We start from the raw sequence: 20,105 nt of genomic DNA on the forward strand, positions 1-20,105 counted from the left end.
TGACCTGGAACAGGGAATTCTGTGTAGTGAAATCCCAGAACTGCACATCAGCATAAAATACCCCCGTTGCCATGAGGTTACTGCTTCATTCAGTACTTTTGTTGTTGGAGGGGGTGATTCCTCTTCATTCCACACAAGGGAAAAGCTGCTGTGCAAGGAAAAACCAGACAGTAAGAAGAGGATGAAGCAGAGCCTCGAGCACAGAGCAGAATCAGGTGAGGGAGGGTCAGGGATATGGTCAAAGCCAAAGCCTGAGAGTAGGGACCTGTCTGGGAAGGGATGTGTGACCCAAGGGATGGGGAAGTTTGGAGGGCCTGGCCTTGGAACAGCCTCATACAAGAATTTCAGGCTTGACTTTGGAAATTTAATAACTTTTAATTTTATAAGAAAAAAATGCAGGTCTGCATAAACATGTTAAAAACATTCCAGTCCCCCTGTTCAGACCCAAACAGAGCTGTTAAAAAACCCCAAACAACACAACTTTAATAGAAATTCACCTGTTAACACCTCAGGTAATTCAGTTTGGCATAAATCATAAACTAAATTCAAAGTAGGTAAAAAACCTCATTAATATTTCCTAAAAATGTTGTGGGAGGTGGAAAAGATGGTTTAAGTGCAGCTGGAGAAGTTTGTTCTGCTTCCTGGTGTGTGGAGCTGCTCATCTGCAGCTTCCAGGGAAGAGCTGTGTCCCACTCCAGCAGTGCCACGGTGAGGACTTCCCTGGACTCATGGAGTGCAGCGAGCCAGCGACAGCTCAGTGTAACACAGTACTTGGAGCAGTGGGTTCTTTGGGTCAAAAAGGCATCCAGGGCGTGGGAACAGCTACTGCTCTTCCCTGGCACATTCCAATGCTCCATCCCCATCTTCTGTGAGAGCAGCTGGAGGAACTGGAGTGTCTTCAGTAAGGTCAGTGGGATCCTGAGTGACCGGGGTGTGCAGCTCCTCTCCTGAGGAACTGGGGGGCAGCTCTGGGGAGGAGAAAAGGGAAAACATGAGCAAACACTTGCTGTGTTTACCTGCTGCTTCCAGCACCAGAATTCCAGCCTGCAGGAAAGGCAACTCAGAGAGAGCCAGCAAGCTGAGCTCCACTGCACCAAGGACAAAGCTATCACAGCTCAGCACAGCAACCAGGGAGAGCAGCGAGGAGCTGAACTACAGGAAAACTGTTGAAATTCCAGAGCTGCACAAGCAGCCCCTGCCATGTCCTTTCCCCCAGCAGCTGCTCAGGCCCTGCCCTGAGGGTTGGTGCTGACTCAGGTTCTCACCACTGAGCTGGGCCTGGCTGAGCTGGGCCTGGCTGAGCCCCTGCAGCCTCGCCTGCCTCCTCTCCAGGGCCAGCTGCCTGTTCTTCTTCATCCGCTCCTGCTGCTCCTCTGTGAGAGCTGTGCCAGGCAGGGATTTGGGTTCTTCTGCATTCCCAGAGCAGGAATGTGCATCTTCAGCAGCTGCATCCAGTCCATTGCTTTCCCCTTCTCCTTCTGGGTAAAAATGAGGGGTGGGAGGGGGAAGAGGGACACAAATCAACACTTTAAACCCACTACACACCTATCAAAGTACATTTTCAAAGCATTTCTACGTTCTACATCCTGAAGTTGTATTGGCAGCTGAAGATCACCCCATAGTTTAGTTTGAATGGGTAATTTTCTGCCAAGGTCCACATACCTGATATTCAAAGGATACAAGAATTGCTCATCAGAGACCCCCACAATAATCAGTGTCTGAGCACAGAGAGGCACAGCTCTGTGTCCTGAGGGAGCTACAGGACCTTTTGAACCTGGAGGTTCAAAAGAGACAGTAAATCCGGGTAATCCTTACACAAAGGCCAGGAAATGTTCATCCCACCCTATTCATGTGACACTGTCCTTTAGGAAGTGGCAGGAGTAGCTATGGGAATTCCAAACTTTCAAGGCCAGCTTGGATGAGGCTTGGAGCATCCTGGTCTAGTGGGAGGTGTCCCTGCCCATGGCAGGGGGTGGAACAAGATGAGCTTTAAGGTCCCTCCCAACCCAAACCATTCCAGGATTCTACAAATCAGAGGCTTGAACATTCCCATTGAATACTCAGGTTTGAATTCAGTGTGCTCTGTTATGGAATACTGGAATATTTACTCATCTGCCAGCACTGAAACATGTCAGTTTAAGGCAGTTTAATCAGACAAGCTTCACCCACCAACAGAGCAGCAAAGCACTCCCAAAGGAGTGCCCAGGGCCTGTGCACTTCAGCCTGGGAACAGAACTGTGAGCTGGTTGTTCCCACAACACTCCAGCTCCAGGTTGGATTCCTGGGAGATGCCCACCCAAGGTTTTCAGAGCAGCTGCAGCACCACCCCCAGCTGGGAGCAGCCCAGCAGCCCAGAGCCCAGATGTGTGGGACCCTCGCACAGGACGCCTGATGGCTCTGCAGGGCCTGTCGGCAGGACCCACAGTCACTGTGTGTGGCTGCCCAGGGCTGCACCCTTCTCCAGCCAGTGCAGCCCACGGGGAGGGCAGGCCACAGCTCACCAGCTGCCCAAGGAACATCCCACTGGGGACACCAGGTGAACTCATCCACCAGAACTCCATTCCCAGGCACTGGCAGGTCTGGAGTCAGAGCTCCACGTGAGCACAAACAGGACGATGGTTTCAAGAGACACTCACGATGGAAGTGTGAAAACCTGCACAGCACCTCAGGAATGATGATGAAATTATCCATTTCTACTAAAAAAGCTTCTTTCAAACTACCTCTGCTTCCTCTTTTAGTTAAAAAATTGTTTCTGTCTAATCTTTATCTGATCAGAAGAGACTCTTGAAGTACCTACTCGTTAAGTGGCTGGATTTTCATCCCGGGAGAAGAAATACTCCCCAGCAGTGATGTGCCAAAACTGCCAGACCCAGCAGTGCCCCCGGGCAGCAGCGAGTCCTTTGCCCACAGAGGGCACTGCCCCCGAGTGCCCTGAACTCCTTGGAGCACAGAGAGTGCAAGGAGTCTGACTCCTGCATTGATCAGACCCAAGGGCTCTCCGGGCTGCACAGTGTGAGAGTGCAGCACAAACCGCTGGGCTCACTCACCGAGGAGTTTTGGGAAGGATATTTTAACAATGCTCCTAAACCCATTTTCCACTTCCCTTCAGTAGACCATGCAATGTTATTTATTTTTTCATATATATGTAGCATTTTAGTCCAAGTACCAGTTCAGTTTTGTGATCGCAAGTTTCACAGAAGTTCGGTTTTAAAATTTCTTCTACATTAGAAAAACGAATCATGATCATTAATTTCTGGTCACTAGAAGGGGAAGTAAAGTAATTTTAAGCACTGAAGCACTGACAAACATCACAGAGAGCATACCTTCATTATTTTTGTAGTCCTCATGTAAAATAGGAAGATCAAGTCTAATCCTCTTTAGGCAGGTCTGCAAAGGAGAGATTAAATACTGGTATTTCAACTGTAGTGAGTTTTTTTGGTCAACACTGGAAATAATGGTAAAACCACAGCACTTTTACACTTTATTACTCTGACAAAATACTCTTGTCACTCCATGTCTGTTAGACCCACGACTGTCAGTGCTGTGGATCGTTTTTCCCAGTCCTACATCCATCCCCCAGCCAGGTGAAGCAAACATTCTTCATCTTCTTTGGCAGGTTCAAACACGAAAAACCAAGCAACAAACCCCCCAAACCCAACCAGTCCCAGCACTCTGAAGCAACTCACTGTGGTTAAAGATGTCCTGAAAACGCTGAAGTCAATTCTCTGAGGTAATAATTCAAATAATAATCCAGTATTTATATCCAAATATAAATACTGGAAAGGGCTTTAAATAGAGAGAAATTAATAATTCTTAGCAGTATGCACAACTTCAGTCTTCTTTTGCTGCATAACTGATCTCCCAAACCAACCTCTTGGACTGTTCCATAGGGCATGACATACCTGGACTTCCTTTTTGTTTCCCAAATTCTCCACTCTGTCAATAAAATCCTCAAACTGCAATTTTGGGAACAGTCTGTGGGCCCAGTGCTCCATATGTTGTATGAGTGTCTTCAGGTCCTCTGCCTACAGCATAAAAAACAACAGCCAGCTGCTAAAAGCTGACAAAGGCAGGAGACTGCAGAGGGAAAGGGGACAGCAACACTCCTGAGAACAGGAACTCTCTGCAGCTTCAAAGTCTCTTGGAAATTTAAGCAAGATGAACACATGGGTAACTTTTAAGTGCATGCAAGTCAATTCTAGGTTTGGAGTTGAGGAAAACGGTTTTAAGATCAAAAACACGGATTTTTTTAAAGCGTTCACGGTTGGTTTAAAACTTGCAACAACAAAGCCCATGAGAGCATGTTCAAACAGTGCCAGAGAGCTGCTAGCAGTGTGCTGCCAGTTCTGCCAGGACCAGGCTGTCAGCATCCATCACACCCAGAGCAACCCCAGCAGACACAACAAGAGCTCCCCCAGTCTCACCTCGTGCCCTTTGCCCTTGAACTTCACGTTGTCGAACATGTGTCTGAGGGCTGGCAGTCCCCTCTCTGAGGTTAATCTGGGAACAGGGAAGGGGAGAAGTTATTTGAAACCTGCTTTCTTCTTTCAATTAACAAGTAAAAAAGAAAAAACTCTCAGATTCCTTAAAAAAGCCCAAAGCTCCAGAGCTCTACCTGAAAGAAGTAGGGAATTAGAAGCCATTAAGAGAATGCACAAAATAGGACAAAGATTGCTGCAAGCCCCACACCTTTCTGATCTTTCTAATGCACAATACTCGTAGTCCTGCTCCAAGCAGCTTTTTGGTTTTGATGACATGAAAGAGAATTGAATGGTCAGTTCTAGGAGCTATACTGGCCACATAAAACCAGTCTGATGTGTGCCCAGAGCACTCACCTGTGGTATCACTGACTAACCCACCAGTGTATCTAAATCAGACAAAACTGAAAGCTTGGATTCTTTATTGGTTATAAAGAACTTACACCAGTTTTAGTCATAACAGCAAAGAAAATATAAAACCCCTTTCTATAAAGTTTGTCCAGTTTGTATATAAATCAGGTGTGCATATAAAAAGTGTGCTTTATTTAGTGTCTTACAGTCCCCATCATACTGAGGTTTTATTTTGAAGCAGACTTTAATTAAACCAAGAAATCTACAGTTCTATGCCTGAAGCAAAATCAAGATGTTTAGGTGTAAACAATAAATATGTATAAATAATACCTCTTAAAGTACCAGTCATGTACTAAGTCCCAAGAAGAACTCAAACAAGTTTGACTAAAAATAGCATTATACAGCAGGCAAGGAATAAAAGGTTCAGACACTGCATCCAAAAGGCACTTTGCCAATCTCTTGACCTTGGACTCAGCAGGGATCACAGGAACCTTCACCATTCTCCCACAGCCAAATTCATCACAAAAAGACACATTCTGTCAAAATTTACCTCTGGGCATCCAGTTTAGGCCTTGGTCTTTTAAGAGCATTCCGTGTGACCACAGCAGAGTCCTTGGTTTGTGTCTGCTGGTTCCCATCTGCATCCAGGGAAGAGAACACATTTTGAGTGTATCATTCAATTGACATCAACCAGAATTGCATCAGGGACATTTTAAGTTTCTGCCCTACCAAAAAAGCAGCATCACAAGCATTCCATGGTAGGGACAACAGCCCCAAAAAATATCTGCATGTTTCACTCTGCTTCTCCCACAAGACAGATTTTAAACAAATCCTTCTCTGCAAAATATGAAGAATCAACTTTTCTAACATACTAAGTTTCCTGAAAGTGCAACTTTCTCGTTTTAGAACTTTTATATGGCATTTCTGATGAGAAATGTATCGAGAGCAGATCCTGCTTCTAAAGGTCAGGATGCTCCAGTGATCCAGAGGCAGAATTTGACAGGAGTGTCCCAAAGTTTCCACTGAGAGAGATGAAAGGCAGACCCAAACCACCTGCAATGCCCTCAAAAAACAGACAAAGAGGTGATGTGACAATAAACAATGTGTCTTTTAAGAACCAAAGCACAAATACATGTTGATTAGGGCCAGTATTTATTATTTGACTGCAACAGGCAAGGCACCACTGCCCCTCTCCTCTCAGAGGTAGCAATTATTATACTGATTTCTTGGCTTATTTTTTGTTACTTTGACCCTCAGGAACTCAGAAGTTCTCCTTTTCATGCACCAAGGAATTAAATCTATCCCAAATCCTATTTTCTAGTGAACTGACAGAGCTGTGATCAAGGAAAACACACATAACACTATATGCAAACATGAGCAGAAGTAAACAACAGTTCAAATAAAAACCTGATACTTTCTACTTGCTTGTTAGTACACAGAAAGCTCTTTCCAAATACAAATAATTAAGTTTCACTGTCTTGGGATTTTTCCTGGGTCACATGCTCTACAAAATCTACCAATAACTCCCTGGAATATTACACTCAACACTCTCACCTCTTCTAAAATCCAAGTCATCAAGTGTAGCTATAGATCATTGCTGGATAATTATCTCTCCAGCAACACTCTGTCAGGAGAGCTTGAATTCTACAAAGATTCCTTTGTGTAGCTATTTTTCACGGAATCCACCATGATAAACTTTCCCCACAAGGTGGAAAGCACAGAATGACTAACAATTTAAATGTGCCATTTGTTTTCTGACGATTTTTATGCAGTGAACTCAAGGCAGTGAAGCACAACACCGATAATTTTGATGACGCAGCGTTAAAATGGGATTTTTTTAGGGGTCGGGGTTGGGTGATCACCTGTATGAGCCTCAGCCCAGTCAGCATCGTCTCTTCCAGGAGAGGCAGGAGGTGGGAGAGGTGGGAATGTTTCGTCCTCTGTGTTCTCATAATCCGGGAGATCAAACAGGTTGTTCTCTAAAGGATCTAACATCGCCACAAAGCAGCTTCTTTTCCACTCCTGCAAAAAAACCAAAACACCAAAAGTGTTAAAGAGAAGCAGCGAGGCTGCCACAGAGGCAGAAAAACACCAATTATATACAGTAAGTCTACAGATTTTTCAAAGGTTTGCCAAGCAGAAACCAGACCGTGACACAAATTAAGCAGCAAGCACCGTGCAGAAGGATGACACAACCCAGCCGGATAAAATAAAGGGTTTGTCATGTTTCAACTCGTCAAAGTTACCTGGGAGTGGCAGAAATAAAACAAAACAATTAGATTTGTAACCACAGCGCTTATCCGGGCAGCTGCGTGCCCCTCACATCCCTGATATCGAACATTCCCCAAATTCACAGCTTACTTGGAAACGCGGTCTGGAGGGGGGAGTCCCTTTTCCGGCTCTCAAGCGAAGCTAATTCCAGAGACTGCACACGAGCGCGGCCGGGGCGAGCCGGTCCCGGCAGGGCTGCGCTGCCCGGGCTCCGGGCACGTTTGTATTTCGAAGGAGAAGCCCTTTCCCGGGCAGATCCCGGCGGGACGGAGGCTCCGCGCGGATCCCGCCGTGAGGGGCCCGGGCCGGGCCGCGAGAGGCCCCCAAGTCCCGCGAGAGCCGCGAGTCTCGCGAGCTCTCGGGAGCGGAGGCTGAGGGGGTTTGGCGCCAAAATGCTGTGGGCGGGGCCGGGCGGCTGAGGGGGCTCCAGGGGTGGGAGAGAGCGATCCTTCCCCGCTCCCTGTGGGATGTGCTGTGGAGTCACAGAGTGGGCTGGGGGGAAGGGACAGTGAGGGTGGTCACCTTCCACCCCCCTGCCGTGGGCAGGGATCCCTTGCACTAGACCAGGTTGCTCCAAGCCTTGTCCAACCTGGCGTTGGACACTTCCCATAGGGATGGGGAGGCCACAACCTACCAGTAAATTCCACAAGTCTTATAGCCAAGAATTCCAGGCAGGACAGTCTCACAGCTCAACTGTCAATTCAGAGAACAAAGCAGGCACTTCACTACATAATTTCCATGAACAACCTCTATCAGGGAGCTGAAATTAAGCATTAGGAACATGAAGACACCGTGTGGTTTGGAGAACACACACTACTATGTTACGTGACTGTGCCAAACCCGAGCAACAAGACAAATTCCTAGGAAACTTCTCCTTGAACCAAGAACACTGCACAGAATCACAGGGGAGATAAATGGAATGAGGGTTAAATTTGAAGTATCTAACGTTGCAAACCCCCACAATGAATCAGCCCCAGGGATGGGATTTAAAATAGTGCCTGTTGAGCCCTTTCTCACTTCACAGAATCACAGGACTATTGAGGTTGGAAAAGCCCTCCCAGCCCATGGATCCACCCTGTGCCCTGTCCCCACCTTGTCCCCCAGCCCTGAGCACTGAGTGCCACATTTAGTCCTTCCTGGGACACCTCCAGGGATGGGGACTCCACCACCTCCCTGGGCAGCTCCTGCCAAGGCCTGACCACCCCTTCCATGGAGAAATTCCTCCTGATGTCCCACCTGACCCTCCCCTGGCACAGCTTGAGGCTGTTCCCTCTCCTCCTGTCCCTCATTCCCTGGGAGCTCCTCCCTCCTGTCAGAGAGTTTCAGACCCAGAGGGTCCCCCCTGATCCCTCTTTTCTCCAGGCTGAGCCCCCCCAGCTCCCTCAGCCGCTCCTGCTTCTCCAGCCCCTTCCCAGCTCCGCTCCCTTCCCTGGACACGCTGCAGCCCCAGGACAGGGAGCGATCCCAAGCTCCTCTCCATCCAGATGTCAGCCAGAGCCTCCTGGTAATTTAAAACTGAACAGTCTGCAGTTGTCCAGGCTGGAATAAATATGCTGAGCCCTCAGGGATTTCAGTGCACAGAAAATGCCATGTAAGGATTTGGGCTGCAGAAACAACAGGAGAGGCTCCGGGCTCCCGACTCCAACGCAGTGGGAGCTGTAAAATCCTTCTCATATTTTACATCTCAGTCCACAGAAGGGTATCTGGCTTAAATTACAGTCTCTTCATTCAAACAAAATTATAGAAATTAATCAAAAATATGAACACATTAAAGGAATTGGGTTTTTCCTCCTCTATAAATTCAAATTTGACATACAATGTTTCTGGTAATTTAATGTATTTCTTCTAGTACGACAAAATCAATTGTAGTTACTTTGTGGTTAAAATTATTTTAACAGTTAATGTTTAAAATGTGTACTCCCAATTGCAGCAGCATCTTTTACAGTCAAGAATACATTAAATATATGGAGAACACGCTAATGGATTTTTTAGGATTGAATCCATTTGTCTGAACTTTTTAGATATGGCCAATTTCTTCAATCGACTGAGGCACTTGAAGTATGAAAATTAACACAAAGATTTAATAATAATAATCATAGATCAAATGCTGCTAATTTCCAGTGCAAAGCACTGTAATTGTGCCATATAAAATCACTGAAAATCACATGTCTGTGTGATGAGCTCTTTGCATTGAAATAATAGTCACTCTTTATACTAAAAAACCCTTACAAACAAAAAAAGCAGAAGATCACTCACAGTCTCTGCAGAGATACAGTGTTATAAAACTGACCATATTTGTGCAACTTTGATGAATCGATATTTTTTGAAGAGTGTTTAATTAGAGACTGGGCTTGGTGATCTAAGTGGTTCTTTCCAGTCCTGTGTTCCTAATTAAATAAAAAGCAAACGCTGGCAGACATTGATTATTGGTTTTTCCTCAGGAAATGAATAACCAGCCACATGCTGATAAAATAATAAGTCAGGGAAATAAAAAACAAACAGAAAAAGCCCCAGCATACGTTGCTTCTGTTCTAGAAAACGCTTCTGGTTTCTAGGTTAGGTGACATGGAAGTATTCCTGTTTGTTTCTGTGTGGATTAATGTAATTCCATTAGAAAAGCTGCAGAAAATTTGCACCTTATTTTATATTTCAGTCTCATTTCCTGGTTTGTTACACGTAATATATGGCAAAGCAAACCTGTCAGAGGGATAATTGCCTGTTTCTGGGCTTGGAGGGGTTTATTCCTAAGGGAGCAGCGTTTGCTCTGCAGAAAACCCTCTAAATATTATGTTGGCAAAGCTTTCCATGGGATAAACCCTCGGCACAACTGGTCCCATTGTAGCTGTGTTAGTGGGAAATCACATCTTAGGCATTAGCAAATTTCAGCTATTTGGGGTTTATATTTATTTATATTTATATCTTGCTAATCTAATCTGAATTTTACGTTATACAGTCTCCTTAAACATTAATTTAGTACATCACAAAGCATTTAAATTTTGTTCTGACCCACAGTGCTCCTGTCTCTTGAGGAAAACAAGGTGTTCAAGGCAGTCTCTCTGTCAGCCCCCTTTGATTAATTTTTGATCCTGTTGGCCAATTTTAATCAAATTCGAACCAGGCTTCTTAAATTCCATTGCTTTACGGACTAATTATTTCCTTAACTCACTTTGCTAACCATTAAATAGATTAAGAAGTGTTAAATCTTACAAATAGAAGATTGTGTGAGCATGTTTTGGCAGTAGAATATGCAGTTTTATGTGGCAATCGAGTTTGAAAAGTTGGGCTAATTTAGCTGCAATTAATCTATACAGTAATTGTGGTTTTCTTTTCAGACAAGAAGTTAGAAAAAAAATTGTGTTTCCATAAGGGAAAAAAGTGGTAATGAAGACAAGTTTCTTTGTTCCACTTCTATTTACAGAGACAAATTACCTCTATTTTTCCAAGTAGTGGTGGAATCAATAAATCAGAAACTCTCCCTGCTCAGAAGCCTCTCACAGAAATTACACCACCACCTATTTTTAATTCATCTTTTCCTCTGTGATTCACCCCCAGAAACACCTGTTTGTGAAGAAAATGCAGTTCCTTCCACGGAGAACATTCAAATTCCCAAAACACGTGTTTTGTTTTGGCTGGGGAAATGTACTTAATTTTCGGTTGCAAACGCCCTGAGGTTAAATCTATTTGTTTTACAGCTGTTCAAACCAACCTACAACAGCACAGAAATGATTTCTTCGGTGGTATCAGCCCATACACACGTGAATTTATTTCTATATTCAGTGAATCCAACATATTTTGCGTTTTGTGCTATGGGTCAAAGGGATTTTAAAAGAGATTTTACTGAATTCAGTAATTTCCTCAGCGATTCCACAGCCCGATGTTCTCAGCGCAAGGATAAAGCGCTCCAGAGGAGGGAGCTCTCCCTTAATTGCTGGAATTGGATGGAGGGAACAGGTCTTTGAACGGCAAAGCTGTGAAAAGAGTAATCTTTTTTTTTTACTTTAGAAATGTAAGATGTCAGGAACCATACAGCATTTTTGCGTCATATGTTCATCATTTCAGTTAATGATTACTTCGATTAAAAACACAATTTTAATTTTAGAATTCAAACATGTAGAATTCAGACTGGTTCTTTATAGAAAGTATTTACAGTATAAATTTTGTTATGGAAGTTCCTCTGACTTTTTAACTTGTGTCTGAATCCCCTCATGGCAGTATAAAACCTGTCCACAGCTGTAAAGAAGTTGTTCATTTAAGTGATGTATTCATATGTCTTGTATATGAAAAAGACCGGGTTGGCTTTGTTGATCCAAATATTCCATATCCCACCTCCCCTGAGATCTACAACTAAACAACAGAACCCTTACATTTAAATTCTCCCTCCAGGAAAGAGAACTGGTTTGGAGGAACAGCTGCCACTGACCGAAGTAAAAGGATATATTATTCTATGGTTCTATGATATTACAGTGATTTTGCTGCCCCAGAACAGATCCCTGCTGGAGTGGAGCAGGGATGCTCAGGTGCAGTGGCCCATATGAAATATATAAAATATATACAATATATAAAATATATGTAATGTGAAATATTTATATTATATAAATATAATATATATTATATTATATAAAATATACAAAATGCCAGTTCCAGTGGCCCAGGTCCAGCCGAGCTGTCCCAGGACACCATTGTCCTACTTTGCCTCTGATTCCCCCCTGGGAGGCTGAGGGGACGGTGGGGTGGGAGCGGCTGATCCTTCCCTGCTCCCCGTGGGATGTGCTGTGGAGTCACAGAGTGGACCAGGGAGAAGGGACAATGAAGATGATCTGGTTCCAACCCCCTGCCGTGGGCAGGGATCCCTTGCACTAGAGCAGGTTGCTCCAAGCCTTGCCCAGCCTGGGGTTGGACAATTCCCAAAGGGATGGGGAGGCCACAACCTGCCAGTGAAACCAGCCAGGAATTCCACAAGTCTCACGGCTCAGTGCACAGGTCAATGTCTGGGCCGACTCTGGGGCAGCCCCATAAAACTTGCAGTTAAAACATCTCCAAGAGCTCCAAATTCCCTTTAAATGCAAAGGGGTCTGTTTTGGAAAAATACACTGCTTTGCAACTCCTGCTTATTTACAACACGTTCGAGGTTCTTTATAAGTCACCCTTGTACTTAGGTGGGATATACGACTGCTCAAGACACCTGCTCATTTCTAGCATGAATTTTAACATCTGAAGATCGTAGATTCCCAAACTGGGTTGGGTTGGAAACGACTTTAAAGACCAGCTCATTCCAGCCCTAATTCCATGGGCAGAGACACCTTCCCCTATCCCAGGTTGCTCCAAGCCCCGTCCAGCCTGGCCTTGGACACTTGCAGGGATGGGGCATCCACAGCTTCTCTGGGCAGCCTGTGCCAGGGCCTCCCGCCGCTCAAGGGAGGACTTTATTCCCACCACCGCGCCTCACCCCGCGCGCAGGGCGCTGAGGGCGCACTGAGGGCAGCGCTGAGGGCAGCGCTGAGGGCAGCGCTGAGGGCAGCGCTGAGGGCAGCGCTGAGGGCAGCGCTGAGGGCAGCGCTGAGGGGGCGCTGAGGGTGCACTGAGGGCAGCGCTGAGGGCGCACTGAGGGGGCGCTGAGGGCAGCGCTGAGGGAGCGCTGAGGGGGCGCTGAGGGCAGCGCTGAGGGCAGCGCTTCCCCGCGGCTTCACCTCGCGCCGTGCGCATGCGCCCTCCCCCCGCGCGCGCGCGGTGCGGCGGCGGTCGGCGCGCGCCGGCGCGGTCCCGGCCGGGCACATCCCGATCCCGCTCCCGCTCCCGCTCTCCAGCCCCAGCCCGGGCAGTGCCGCCGGAGCCGCGGAGCGCTCGGAGCGGGCGCCGCGCTCCCACATCCGCACACGCCGCCTCCCGCAAGCCCGCGGGGGCAGCGCCGCCCGAGGGACAGCCGGCGCGTTCCCCGGCGCAGGAAGTGGCCGGTCCCGCCCGGAGCGGGGCCGCGGCCGCCCCGCCCGCCCCCGCGCCCCGCGCGCCGCAAGATGCCGAAGAAGAAGCCCGGGCCGATCCAGCTGAACCCCGCTCCCGATGGATCCGCCGTGAACGGCACCAGCTCTGCCGAGTGAGTGTGGCCGGGGGGCGCGGGCCGGGCGCGGGGCGGGCTGCGGGGCTGCCCAGCACTGCCCGCGTTACCCCGGGAACATCCCGGTTATCCATCCCGATCCCCGCGCGGTACCCCCTGCGTGGGACCTGCTCGGAGCCTCCGCTGCCGACTGAAGGGATGGTGCTGTCGGCCATAAACAAACTTCTGTCACATACGCGAGGTGGAAAAAAAAAACCCGGTGGGAAAACAGAGGGAAACTTGAATAACTCTCCTCTCCTAGTCCCTAATGGTGTCTGCTCAGTTCTTAGCTTATATAATTACCCAGCGAGCGCCAAATTACACGTTTCCAGCAGCATATTTCATCAACGCGCGTGTGGGAGAAATTACATTGGAAACCGCAGATTTGTAGAGAAGGTGTTTTTGTTTTGGTTTCCCTCTGTCCTTGGCGTTAAACCAAACAATCGCGAGTTGCAGTAAATCTGTTTTTCGGTGATTAACATGTGCTGGGGACGGCAGGGAGAGTGTGTGTGTGTGGAGGGGGAAAAGCCTCTGAGCTCTGCTGGGTGCGATACAAACATGACGCTGTAAATGTGGGAAGGTCTGAGCTGATCGTGGGGACGCTTCTGCGGGAGAAAATACCGAATATCGGACTGCTACATGTTGCTGATGAACCTGTGTTACATGTTGCCTGTGGGTGAGCGGGGTGGGCTCAGTCGTGCGGATAAAGCTCCAGCACCCGAGGTGTTGTGGAAGGTTTTAGTTTGGGGTTAACAGGTCAGCGTTCACACCTTGATTTTTAGACTGAGGTGTTGGGCTGGCTCTTCACTGAGCCGTGAAACAAAGCTGTGGCTTAGAGGAGCAGATTCCTGTCCCTGTATGGTCAGTTCGGTGTCCTCTGGGATGTGTAAACTGAGCTCCGATGTGCTGAGGTACCACCCTGACGGAGGGACGGGAGGCAGGATTGCAGAGAGATGTACAAGTCCAGGGCTTTAAAGTGCACTGCAAGTGTCGTTGCTCATTTTCGGGCAGGCTCAGAGCTCATTAAACCACCCAAACGTCTTAAAAAAAAAAAACCCGACCAAAACCAACCCAACCACAACAGAAATGTAACCCCAAAAACGAGCCAACACCCCCCAAAAAATAAAAAATTCAGCATCTAGCAGCTCCAGCTGTGACCTTTCTAGCAAACTCTTTTGATGATTAACTGAGAGATGAGCTGTTTAAAAACTGTTCTTTGGCAGGAGTTGCTGATTGTATCTAAGCATTATGATCTGAATATTATGCAGCTTTTGTTCTGGATTGACAGGGGGAAAATACTGATATTTTATGCTTGCCTGTGTAGCATTTTCCAGTTGATTTTCTTCAAGGCAGTTGGGGATGTGTTGATTTAGTCTTCAGGGATCCCTTTGCATACCAGTTTTGTTCTATAGAACAAATCTGATAAGCCAATCACTTGGTGATTGTGGTACCTGAGGTTAATCACCTCGCTGGCAATATATTAAATATCCCATCTCTTCCCTCAAGGAGTGTCATTAATTTTAAGTTGCATTTCCATGTCTGATACTCATTTACCTGTTGGAAACCTTTGGAGACACACGGGAGTGTTGAGTCTTGTTTGCACAGATGAGCTGTCCTGCCTCATTTTCTGCTCAGTGTGTTGATCTGGCTGGGGGGGGTGTGTGTCTCCCAAGACTTCTTTGTCATATGGAAGCTCTTATAGGCTTTTGCCAGGCTTAGGGATGTCCTGTATTGTTAAAAGAAGTAGCTTAGTGAAAGTAAATTCAGCAGCCACTTGTCCTATAAACAGCCAGGATTAATCAATCCTGGAAATATCCCCTCATCCTGCTAATATTAAACCCTCGCCGGGAAGGATCTCAAACAGCAAGGAATAGTTGCATGAGAATTTGAAAATGTCGTTGGGATTAAGTTGAAAACATTTTTGTTTTTCGTTTCCTTCATGTGTGAGGTTGTTTATTTTTTCCCCCCTCTCCTGCTCTGTGCTTTCCCCCTGAATTCCACAGTGGAGGTGTTTGTGCACCGTCCAGCATTCCAAGTGTTCCGTGCATCCCTGCGCTGCCGGATTAACACTTCCTAAAGCTCTGTGCCTGCCTCCCTGGAATTTTGGCTGTGTGAGAGCCTCCTTTGCTTCCCCCATGTACAAACCTGTCCTTTTGCAAACGCTTCCCTGCTCCTCAGGGACGAGAAAGAATGGGAAGAGCTCGAATGACTTGGCCGAGGGACAGGAAGATTCCGAGCGAGGCGATGAAATTCCTGCCTGGGAGCGTGTGAAGGACCCAAATATCCCGGAGGAAGGAAGTCATTCAGGCCCAAAGGCAACGTTGGCACAAACCCAAAGGGATGTGGATGTGCTTCAGCCAGGGTAGTTCCACACTGGAATTTAGAGACTGTCACAGGGGGAAGGTTCTGTAACTCATTAACGCTTTTAGGAATGAACCCGTCTGATCCTGGGACTTCCTGGCACAAAGGAAGGGGAAAGGGAGGAAATGAAAGCAGGGCCTGGATGATTCAGGATGTCCTGCTTTCCATTTGTGTCCTGTCCTCTCTCTCATCCTTATTTGGTGATGGGGACTCCTTGCCTGGAGTCAGACAAACTCACAGGGCTGGGAGAAGTGGGCAGGAGGCCTGGGTCTCATGTGCATGATTTTGTCCTCATTTTTATTTCTTTTTCTCTCTTTTCTCTCTTTTTTAAAAAAAATTTCCTGGCAAGGTAGTCTAAAGGAGAGTTAGGGACACTTACAATTTAAATATACATTTAATGACTAAATTTAATATATATATATATGAGGAATATAGAATAATATAATACAATATAATATACAATAATATAATATATAATAATATATAATAATAAAATAATGTATGAGGAATATATATATATACACACATATATATGCACACACATTTAATATGCAATATATAATATGAATGTATACAATATATAATATACATTTAATATATATACACACACATTTAATGAATACACAGTTTAATGAAAATTTCCTGATGTTTTTCTCTGGCAACAGATTTTATTTGTTAAAAACTAAATTAAGCTATTTAAACTAATACATTAAATAAACTATTTAAACTATTATGTCCAACTAAAACCAAAGTTAAACTGTTTGTGCAGGATGTTGTGGTTTTCTCTGGGGCCTTCCAAATCCCTGGCTCTGCCCTGTTGGACAATGGAGACAACTTCAGGAAAGGTTTTCCTGTGGCTTGAGCTTCACTTCTGGTTTTTGACACTTCCCACGGCGAGAGCTGGACTTTGCTGCTGCTCCCGAGCCCTGTGTTCCTTCAGCTCATCAAAAGCCAAGCTGACACTGCCCAGCTGCAGCTTTAATTTCATTCTGGTACTTCTGAGAGCTGCACATTTATAATTGTGCAGAGATTCTGCACAGGACACAGGGGAAAAAAGAAAAACAACAACCAAACCTGAAAGAAAATTGATCGAAGGAATAGTGTTTGGGCTGAACATGCTGGGGTGGTTTAAGGTCTAAATAACCAAAAAACAAACAAAAAACCCAGAACAAATCTCCACTTTATGTTCCTTTCAAACTTCTGGCTCCCCGTGGCTTTGAACATCTGGCAGTTGTCACCCAGTTCTTGTTTCTCTAAAGCCAAACCAGCCCCAGAAGTGGAAGTAGAAGCTCTGGAAAGAGGCAGGTTTTGAGGTGATGCCACTTTCTGTATTTCTGGTTTTTTTGTTCACACGGAAAGAAAGATATTTATGTGATTTATGTCAATCTTTAATTGCATCTTTAAAAGAAAAAAAAAAAAAACCAAAGGGAAGGGTCATATTTACAACAAGAAATCTGATATAAAATGCCAGGGAGGATAAGTACAAGTAGGTTTTGAGCTTGCTGTGCACAGGCCACTAAATGCCAGATAAGGAAGCCTTAAATAAGATTTTATATCTTAAATCAGATTTTATATTGAGGTACATAATTTAGGTGTTTGTTTTGGTTTTGTTTGTTTATTTTTTTTGCTTGTTTTTGCTGTTTATTCTGGTTAAAATGCATTTAAAGAAGCCCCTGAATGGCTGGTGGGACCTCTGAGTGCAACTGCCTGGGTTTGATGGGCAAAAAAAAGTCTGGGGATTGTGCAGAACTGGTTTGAACTTCAATTTGCATCCTAATTTGCAACAAAAGCAGTTGCTTTCTAACTGTGCATCCTGCAGTCCTCGTGTTTTTCAGCATCTTTTTCAAGAGAACTTCAATTTGGGCTTTGTGGGAGTAGGAGGGACACTCATGTCCCCTCAGCTGGGGGGTTTCTGGGTTGGTTTTTATGGTCTTTAAGGTTCCACTGGGGGCTTTTTCCCAGTGGATCCCGTTCCAAGAGGATTTCTCCTCCATGGAGTGATTTTTTTTGGTCAGTTTTCTTGGATGTGAGCTTAGATGAAATAAAAAGCAGCTTTTCAGGGTTGTTAATTTTGGTGGTTGCTGGGTCACTTCTGCCTTGCTTCAGAGGGAAATTTTTGCTTCAGGGGGGATTTTTTCTTTGCTGTTGTTTGATTTTTTTCTCCCCGTGGAATTCCTTGGATTTCAGGGGAGCCCTTTGTGCCTGTGTGGAGTGTTCTGGAGGATTAAACCCTGGAATTTTATGACTGTTCTGCCTGGATTGCAGTCGCACTCAATATGTACATAGAATTACTACAAGCTTGTAAATATTTAAGAAAAAATTAGGAACTTTCTCATTTTTTAATCCCTTACTCGTGAAGGATTAGCCAAGCTTCCAAATACACGTGGTATGAGAGATATTTTGGATTAAAATATACTCCTGCACAGCTTTCTCTTTTAATGTGCATGAGCCTTCACTGAATTAGAACCAGCATTTTAATGTCACTTAAGTAAACTAATAGAACACGTGATCTCTTCTAATAAAATAATGAAAAGTGAGAGCCTGCAGCACTTCCCTGGCTTCTTGTATTATTTCTGGATGAGTGTGCTGAGAAAAACAAGTGTACACCACTAGGACAGGAATTAATGCAAGTGGCACGTTGACCTGGGCTGGTTTAGGCAGGTTTTAGGTGGCAATTATGGATGTAGGGAAGATTTTAAGGCATTTAATACTGTCTTGTTATGTTCTGGCAGTCATATTTAAGCATGGTGATGGTAGTGGAGGAATATTTTAGTTATTATGTTGTGTCTTTATTTTTTTTTTAAATTGGTTCAGGAGAGTTAAATAAAAACCGGGCGTAAAAACGAATGTTGGGGAGGGAAGTGCAGCTGTGATTGTGGATCCAGCTGCTTTTCTTGTCCCTGGAGCTGATTCTGCAGATAGTCAGAGGTGTGATTTCACAACGGAGGTTGTGCAAGATCCTGCTCCTTCTGCAAAGTCCCGTCCCCTCCTTGCTGGAGCAGCTTTTCTGGCCCCAGCTCTCCCTGAGTCAGACGGGGATGCTCCTGGCTCAGGACTCCCCCTCCAGAGAAGCCCAGATGGATTTCGGGGGGTCTGTCCTCTTGTTCTCACAGCAGCATTGGTGTATTTATCCAGGGAAATAATCCTGCTGGAGATGGGCTGTATTTTGAGTTAATTTTCCAGTGGGTTCCTTGGGAATGACTGGAATGGCTCAGGGCAGGACAAGGCAGAGCCACCTCCTCTGGCAGGAGCCCAGGCCTTTGCAGGATGAAGTGACTGTACATTCCCAGCCTGAGAGACACTGCTGAGAAATATGGAAATCCAGTAATTACAACCATTTCTGAGCAGCACATCTTTTAATTGAATAGTCTCAAGTCTTTGTCTCAAGAGGAAGGAATTACCTGTGAGACCTTCCAGTCTTATCTATAGCCAAAAAAAAAGGGTTTAGCTTGTCCCTCTCAACCCCAACATGTAGTTGAATTATTTATGGGTAAAACAACAGTGCTGCTGTTGTTAACCTGGGAGAAGGGTCTTTGCTTTAGCACTGATTTAAAAAAACAAACATGAAAATTGTGGGGAATTTACATGAGGCAGGACATACATCAGCCAGTTATTAGAGCGGGTTTTGACTAAATATTTCAGTGTGTGCAGGAGAAACGTTGTGCAATTACCTGAGGGAGGAATTTTCTGTTCTCTGTTATAAACCTTTAGGCAGTTTGTTCCCTTTCAATTCTTAAATTCTAAATTTTCCAGTTAGAAAGCCCCTCCTGCCTTTTTTTTTTCCATGTCACCCCTTTCACAGCTGCATGTGTTCTCCCCCCCATTGCTCTGGGGGTTGACTGGGCTTTTTAATGTGGAAATTCCACTTCCAAAACACAAAAATGTCTCTTGGAGGAAGCAACATTTGCTGGCAACACCGTTTCCCAGGTGTCTGGATATTTGGGGATCAGGTTCTTTCTTCCAAAGACTTTTTAATTTCTTTCCTTTTTTTTTTTTTGAGGAAGCAATGGATTTCTTTCTCTGTGCGTTGCTAGAAATTAGTAATCAGATGATTCCTGCTTTGATATGTGTTCAATATTACTCAGACAAAATCTTGATTACACTTTGGAACAAATGCACGAGGCTTCCTGCCAGTTGGTGCCCATGGGAGCTGAACAACTGGGAAAGGCTAATTCAGTGCTCAGCATCTCCTGGCAAACAGCTGGTTGAGGAGCCCTTGGCATCCTGAGTCCTGTCTGAGCAAAAGGAGAGTGGATTCCAGCAGAACTCCTCCCTCCTGGCAGCTGGGGACTGGGATTCAGCCTCCCCACAGGAATCCAGCAGCAGGAAGGATCCAGTGGTGTCCAGGTCTGGGCAAGGGATGCAAAAGGAATAAAGGTGGAAGCAGATTATTTTACTGAGAACTGGGATGGAGATATTCCAGCAGTGTGGGATTCTTTGGATGAATGAGTATCTTCTTCAAAAATCTCCTTGTGGCTCTTTGAAACAAACCCTTGAAACTTCCTGGCAACTCTTCTTTCTTCCTCCCAGTGTTTTGGGCAGCTCAGCATTGT

General features: G+C 45.6%; 2 protein-coding genes, 1 long non-coding RNA gene and 1 other non-coding gene across 5 annotated transcripts in view; 1 reads left to right on the top strand and 3 right to left on the bottom strand.

Annotated features, from left to right (window-relative positions):
* Positions 1 to 342: 342 nt before the first annotated feature.
* Positions 343 to 7,442, bottom strand: TIPIN (TIMELESS interacting protein). The gene is made up of 8 exons (XM_064669267.1): positions 7,191 to 7,442; positions 6,692 to 6,851; positions 5,380 to 5,467; positions 4,425 to 4,500; positions 3,903 to 4,025; positions 3,324 to 3,387; positions 1,266 to 1,478; positions 343 to 968 (listed from the first exon to the last, which is right to left on the bottom strand). The coding sequence occupies exons 2-8, from the start codon at positions 6,822 to 6,824 to the stop codon at positions 823 to 825; spliced, it is 843 nt and encodes a 280-aa protein (XP_064525337.1). The 5' UTR covers positions 6,825 to 6,851; positions 7,191 to 7,442; the 3' UTR covers positions 343 to 822.
* Positions 2,362 to 2,494, bottom strand: LOC135421155 (small Cajal body-specific RNA 14). The gene has a single exon (XR_010433879.1). It is a non-coding gene; the product is annotated as a small Cajal body-specific RNA 14 (non-coding RNA).
* Positions 7,443 to 9,159: 1,717 nt separating the features above from the next.
* LOC135421072 (uncharacterized) lies at positions 9,160 to 13,770 on the bottom strand. Of its 2 annotated transcripts, XR_010433853.1 has the most exons (3): positions 13,320 to 13,770; positions 11,280 to 11,320; positions 9,160 to 11,068 (listed from the first exon to the last, which is right to left on the bottom strand). It is a non-coding gene; the product is annotated as an uncharacterized LOC135421072 (long non-coding RNA). The 2 variants fall into 2 exon arrangements; XR_010433852.1 differs by lacking the exon at positions 13,320 to 13,770 and having other exon boundaries at positions 11,280 to 12,567.
* Positions 12,860 to 20,105, top strand: part of MAP2K1 (mitogen-activated protein kinase kinase 1) — a 32,333-nt gene continuing 25,087 nt past the window's right edge. The window contains exon 1 of the mRNA XM_064669266.1: positions 12,860 to 13,191. Coding sequence (XP_064525336.1) covers positions 13,112 to 13,191 — 80 coding nt within the window. The 5' untranslated portion in view covers positions 12,860 to 13,111. The remainder of the gene's footprint in view (positions 13,192 to 20,105) is intronic.

Source organism: Pseudopipra pipra, chromosome 12, assembly GCF_036250125.1.
Source record: "Pseudopipra pipra isolate bDixPip1 chromosome 12, bDixPip1.hap1, whole genome shotgun sequence".
NCBI classification, from domain to species: Eukaryota; Metazoa; Chordata; class Aves; order Passeriformes; family Pipridae; genus Pseudopipra; species Pseudopipra pipra.

Coding starts and splice junctions, on each gene's coding strand:
- TIPIN (XM_064669267.1), bottom strand. CDS start 6,824: ATGTTAGATCCTTTAGAGAACAACCTGTTTGATCTCCCGGATTATGAG. Junction 5,468..6,691: donor CTGGGCTGAGGCTCATACAG/GTGATCACCCAA, acceptor CCCTGGATGCAG/ATGGGAACCAGCAGACACAA. Junction 4,501..5,379: donor CCTAAACTGGATGCCCAGAG/GTAAATTTTGAC, acceptor CCCTGTTCCCAG/ATTAACCTCAGAGAGGGGAC.